Genomic DNA, 6,556 nt, shown 5'->3' on the forward strand with positions numbered 1-6,556 from the left:
CCGCTAGCATGGCTAAAACTAGATTTATGAACTCAACACTAGTGAAGTCAACACAATGACAGGCTTCTTTGAGCATCTGGACCTGTTATTCGCTCTATCAAACAGAAGTCAGTGAGCATGTTTACAAAATGTTGCCAAAAGCTGGTTGTGGGTCATCTTCTCCCTGTGGCTGCCATGATGATTTCTAAAATTAATTAAGCTTTCAAAGCTGGGATGTTGAAATAATATTTATCCGCTTTACGGGGCAGGACCAAGAAATATTACATGAAAGGGAGGGAACGTTGAGTATTAGATTAGAACACGGCAGTTTTTTTTATCAAGGTCTTCTCTGCCATCTCCTCCCACAGGGGTCAAGCTGGACTCGTGCAGGGGCCGAGGGCTGAGAAAATAGCTTTGTCTCTTTTAATATAAAGACGAACAAAAGACAGAACTCTGTTTGTTCCTCGTGTGCTGAGAGGAGGGGGGCATATGATGGAGAAGTGGGAGGGGTGCATGTCTAATTGTGCGTGTGCGTCTGTGTATAGGGGGGCAGTGCCTCTCTTGAATATTCCATATGATCAATGAGCGTCTGTCCTTTTCAGAGAAAACAGAAGCCTTGAAATGACAGACAACAGAGGAGCATACTCCCCGTCTGTTCGACTGAAATGGGACAACAAGCTTTGTAGTGCTCACTTTCACTGTATGATTAAAATAAAATTTGCTAAATTGAGCTCAAGAAAAGAATATTTTTGGTATTTGTTAAATACATTACCAAAAACATACATTTATATCACATGTGATGCTATGTTTGAGCCGGATAATGTAAGAACTAATTTCCTCATACTTGTGATTGTGTGTGCTTTCATGTACGTGGGGGGAGTCCTAAGAGGGAGGAAAAGAGAAAGAGGCAAAAGGACACACATTGCAGAGACAGTGCAGGGTAATTAGTGAGCCAACATCACATTTTCTCCTCAGAATAACTGGGCTAATTGTTCTGCTTCGTTACAGCATGTTAATAGGATTGATCCTCAACTTGTGGAATGTTTGTGTTGGCTCCAAATCTCTTATACATGAACCTCACAAATCACTGTTGCCCTCACATTTTAAAAGTGTACACACACATCACTTGCATGCCAACAGGCTGAAAATCTAAAAAATTAAAATAGACTGATTAAAGAAATAGCATAAAAAGGAAAAATCGCAACCTAAAGTATGTTGTTTACTGCTGCAAATGTTAAGCTTATTTACTCTAAATGCTTCAGGATAAAGACTGGAAAATATTTCCAATAATCTTTCAACTCTATCTTCCCAATCAACAAACACTGGCTGCACTGTGTCCAAATCAGCACCGAAAACAGTATTAAAATACTTTACAGCAGATGATGCAACAAATACTATGGTAAAGTTATTACCATTGATTTTAAAAAAGAAGTTACCAGGTAAATTAAACTATGTGGGAATTGGGCATTATGGATGCATATTCACCAGAAACAAGCACCATTTTTACAACCCTTATTGGGGTGTAAGTAGGACATTTCCAGCCCTTTTGAAATCCCTGTGGGATGGAAAAAAAGTGGTAATCTCTTTTTTTGCTATACATCTGCTAATATCACTGAGCATAACAATAGGTCCACTATATTCTGAATATACAGTATATTTGACAGATTAATGTGGACTCTGTTACAGAAATGTACCAAATAGACAGGGGTGGGACTGTTTGAGAAAAACAAACACAGTATCATGTGTGAAAACTGTGTGGGTGCAGAACCAGCATGCACAGATGTTCTGCTCATGAATACGTCAATTTCGAGGAGGGCGATGCTTTGACCCTCAAGCTCTGCATCACAAAATAGCTACAACAATTTGCTATTTTATCTACCATATCACAGACTGTAATCAAGGAAGATTAAATGTGAAATGAAACCACACTATAAATGTCTAATGAGGATAAAGATTACTGATGTCAGATCATGTTTTCATGATAATATGACCTCATAAGAATGTTTGTTAAAACCAAAAAGCTACCACAATGAGTAGTTCAAGCGTAACTATAAATATGAGCCCATAAAAAGGAAGCTCTGAATACAATATTAGCTCTCTGTTGTTTTAACCTACTTTTGATAAGAGCTGCACAGGAGCTTTTATGTTGGATTGGATTCAGTGTGTGTACACAATTAAGGCTTCCACAATGTTTTGTTCAGTACCCAACTTACTGTAATGGGGGCAGTGCTGAAACGAATCTTCCTCTTTGGAGGGATGTCATCTTTGTTTTCGTGTGGTAGACCAGGAATCTCGGTCAGACCAGAGCCTGGGTCGTAGACAATATCCTCATCGTCTCCGTAGAGGTCATCTTCAGGATCCGTGCAGCTTTCCCCCCAACCCTGGTAACAGGCATCCCCGTCTGCGTTAAAAATCACCCGCTCATTCCCAATGTATTCCTCATCAGGTTCTTCCATCTGGTCCTTGGGAGATTCAGAGGACTTGTCTTCTCTTGAACCATCCCCATCCTCCTGGCTTTCCCCAGCCGGTGTAGTTGGCGTCGGCAATGGCTCAGGGGTTTCATCTTCAAAAGTTTTGTCGGTAATCACAACGTTATCTGTAGGTTTTGAATCTTTGGACACCCCTAGATCCTCAATATGTTTTCTTGTTTCTGAAGGTTTCTCCTCTTCTTCACATGAACCATTGACGTGGCTGCTGTTGGTGGTGACCCCAGAAAGACGCTGCCTATCTCTTCCCGTAGTCTCAACCTTGTCTGCTTTGTCTTGGGTTTCTTCCTCTTGTGGTTCTGGTTTCAGCTCAGAAGTCTCTGTGCCAGGACTGGGGCTCAGAAGGTCCTCAGAAGACGAGGATGTGGGAAACTTTCCCCCTGTCCTGCCCCGGTAGCTTCCACGAACTGGAGATTGTCTTGAATCATCTTCACTGACATCACCTCCTGGGCGCTGGAATCCCTCTGGTGAGTAGAGGGCCCGTCTGCTGACTCCTTTGTAGGGCGCACCTTGGTTGTTGTGATTGGCATTTTCAAAAACAGCACTCAGTTGACTGACAGTTGGCGAGGACGCCTCTGTTCTGGAGCAAAGTGAGTCCAAGGAGTCTGTGCTGCCTCGGTTAGACCTTGCACCTCGCCAGTCATCTAGATGCTCATGGGAACCTCGTTTATCTCGTCCGTATGGAAAGACTGGTGACTGGGACTGGTCACGTAACTGCTGCTCAAACAGCCTCCTGGTTTCAGAGAACTTTGCTCCAGCACCTCCAACCCTGTCAGCTGATGCAGAATGTTGGAGTTTTATCACTGATCCATCGGCCTTGTTGATGAAGTTGGTGGGCTTGACTAGCTTTTGTGGCGACAAATCATCACAAGCCTTGGCCTTAGCCTGCACATTTTCTGAGCCCATTTGCATGAACATGTCCTTAATGCGACTGACATGGCCACCATACTGGCGTCCCCTTGGCTGTTTCACCCGTACTAGGTCTTTGGGCTTGGATTCTCCATCGATCCGAGGCTGGTCAAAGGCCTTCTTAAGCGCCTGAAACTCAGCCCGGTAAGCATTACGGTGGGGGGAGGAACTCCGGAGGCTGGTCCTCTCCCCCGAGGCCTCCGTCTTCAGCATGATGATGTCTTTGGATTCAGAGGGGATGTCAGCATCGCCGTGGCCTCATTAGAATGTGGGTTTGAGGAATATACTTTGACCTACCGCAATCCTGCCTAATCGGATCCACCTGATGTTATAGTTCCTTTAGGTCCATTCACACCTGCAGAGGTGAAAAGAGACGTTATAAAGATGAAAACATATTGTAACACTGCATGATAATGTGAGTTGAAAAGAGATAACCGTTTAAACATGCTCACAATTACTTCACATAAACTGAAAGTGGCTCTTTCTCATCAAAAATGATGATTAAAAAGCTTGAAAAGAGATAATTTTCACCTGACATTAATGACACTATTCAAAAAAATGGGAGCCAAAGAAACTGATGTATGATATAAAAGCTCTTAGTACAAGAGGACTAGTTATTAAAGCCAATTGAACCCTACAAGCACTCGGATTGTTTTTGTTTTTTTCAGCACTGCTGCGCTGTTTACCTTCTCAAATCAAGACTTACTGTAGACATCAGAGTTTAAGCTCTTTATGTTTAAACTGGTGCTATACTGCAGGAAATGTTTTCTATAGTAAGCTGTGACCCTTGCACACTGCCACATCCCACAGCTCTCTAAACCATCACTGACATTATGCTGGTTAGTAAATGCCAGCCCTCAAACAGAGCATTGCATGGTAGTTACAACCTTTACTGCACTGAGAAAATGCTGTTGAATGCACCAAAAATGTGTTGATATCATCCCAGGGAAAAAAATACAAACCATTACATATACTGATAGACTTGCAGTTTGCAGTACTACTGCAGGGTAGAAAGCTAGTGTATTAGTTAAATATTCCATACCTACATCCATTAATGTTTAATCCTGTTTGGAAATGCATTCCACAAAGACGAAGATGAAATATGACACAAAACAACATTCATCTGGGACACAGATAATCCATTAATCTCGGTTGTGCTGAATGGTATGGATGCATCAGCATCATCAACAGCGGCAGCGGTGGCTGAAACCTAAATGTCCTGGTTCAAAATTCACCATGCTGGAGTCTTGCTCGTCCATGATTACACCTTGTGCAAAATAACAAATTCGAACTTGAGTAACATCGGCTTCGGAGGATATCACACAAATAAAGTTAGAGATGAAAGATGAAATTGAGGCTTTCATATTGTGTCAGTGGGATCAGTCAAACAGGCATCAGCCACGCCGCACACAACATGACAGCTCTGTTTCCACCCCCCCTTCTGACACTGTTAAACATTTTTTTTTATCTACATGTTTTCCTCCTGTGCAGATGTAGCCTATGCAAAAGGGGAAAACATTTAAATGACTCAATATATATGCGAATATACCAAAAGAATAAGTTAACTGTTAACCACAAACCACAGCGATGTTGCTTCAGTGTTACAAAAACAAAAGAGTCTGACTTACATTCACGGCTCCGGCTCCGTTTGACGCGTGATACAAATTTAAACTGCAATACAGAGGCTAAACTCGTGGAAAATATGGATGCTCTTGTGGCAAAACCTTTCGAAAAATAAAATAAAAACATTCCTATCCCAAGCTCGTAAATGGTCCGGGACTACAGAAACGTTTGGATACACTAGCCTCTACAACGCCATTGCAGGCAGTGGGTGATGCTGCCAGCCGCGCTATAGGGGTGTGTATGCAATTTGGCAGCTCATCTCACTGAGAGCTGCACTGTGGCAGCATTCGCAAGGGTTGTCCGATACACGTCTGCAGCAGCCTATAGTAAAGTAAACATACTTAGCTGTAATGGTAGCCGGTGATTTGCAAATGTAAAGCCTCATGTGACAGGTGCTAAAACCTGAACTGCGGCATTGGTTTGGTCCAATAATCTGCTGTGCGGAGGGGGTTTCACTGAGCTGCAGTCTGGCATGAATACCAGCACACAGCGACTGTAACTTTACTCGCTGCTTGTTGTTCATCAATGGAGTTTGGGTGGGGTAGGTAGATTCAAGGACCACTCAGGCTATGCGATGAGGGTTCAAATTAGGGTGTCTCAAAATGTGGTGTGAGGACCACCAGGGGGCCTAAGGGGGTAGAGCCAGAAAAATGAGGTAAAGGTGGATTTGACTGTTAATTCACTAATTCAAAGTCAGTCAGTCTGCTGAGATCAATAAGGATGATAACATTAACTCCTTCCTAATCTACATACAGGTGCAACTGGGAATGTTTTCAGTCTGGAGAGTGAGAAATCTTCAGCCACGTGTATTTTAACGATATTTTCAATATTTTAGCAGTCTTATAAGAACATCAGTGTAGACATTCTAGCTGGCTGGGTCACAAAGGAGTCAGCAGAAACCGCCTAAAGCATGGGACTGAATTCATGTGATAAATTACTAGAAAAGAAGCTTTGTCAACATCCAGATACAGTATGTGATTAACCTAACAAACAGCATTGAGTTATATAATTGATTTTGATGTGTTATAATACGTGGCATTATGCTTAAATGCATATTTTGTAAGCACACATTACAAGTTATATTAATTCAAATTATAATCAAAGTTCATTTGATTCATTCAAGTGTGATTAAGCAGATTAAAGCATGGATGCTGCATGAATGTGAATGATGGTCACCTTTAAAATCCCAAGTAAATCTGTTTTATAAATGTGTGCAGTCATAATCTGCAAAAATATGCGATTTACATTATTATGTAACCATTTCAGTCCATGATACTGAACTCACTAAAAGCAACACATTTGTTCTTTTTTATTCAGTAGACTACTGTTGTTCTATTTTTAATGTGGTACTTCACATTTTTCAGTACCAGCATCTTGAATTTAGAGAGTAAAATATTATATGAAAGAGTGTATTTGCCATAAGGTCCGTTGTATCTGCTGCACTACAACAAACAGAATCGCATAAGCTACAGTTTGTTCCCATTTAGCAACACTTCTGAGGACAGTGGGAATGTTGAGTCTTGCCTCACTGCTCCAAACAAGCAAACTCAGGACAATTA

General features: G+C 41.7%; 1 protein-coding gene across 11 annotated transcripts in view; it reads right to left on the reverse strand.

The window, feature by feature from the left end:
- The window catches only part of ppp1r9a (protein phosphatase 1, regulatory subunit 9A), a 50,698-nt gene that overhangs the window by 40,898 nt on the left and 3,244 nt on the right, over positions 1–6,556 (reverse strand). For 4 of the 11 annotated variants that reach the window (XM_039820039.1, XM_039820038.1, XM_039820035.1 and 1 more), the window contains exons 1-2: positions 5,003–5,298; positions 2,193–3,729 (exon numbers count right to left, since the gene is read on the reverse strand). In XM_039820039.1, the coding sequence (XP_039675973.1) occupies positions 2,193–3,587 (1,395 nt within the window). In that variant the 5' untranslated portion in view covers positions 3,588–3,729; positions 5,003–5,298. Of the gene's footprint in view, positions 1–2,192; positions 3,730–4,416; positions 4,712–5,002; positions 5,301–5,338; positions 5,505–6,556 lie in introns of those variants that run through there. The other 7 variants (XM_039820037.1, XM_039820036.1, XM_039820030.1 and 4 more) reach the window with 6 other exon arrangements.

This window comes from Perca fluviatilis, chromosome 13, assembly GCF_010015445.1.
Source record: "Perca fluviatilis chromosome 13, GENO_Pfluv_1.0, whole genome shotgun sequence".
In the NCBI taxonomy this organism is placed as follows: domain Eukaryota; kingdom Metazoa; phylum Chordata; class Actinopteri; order Perciformes; family Percidae; genus Perca; species Perca fluviatilis.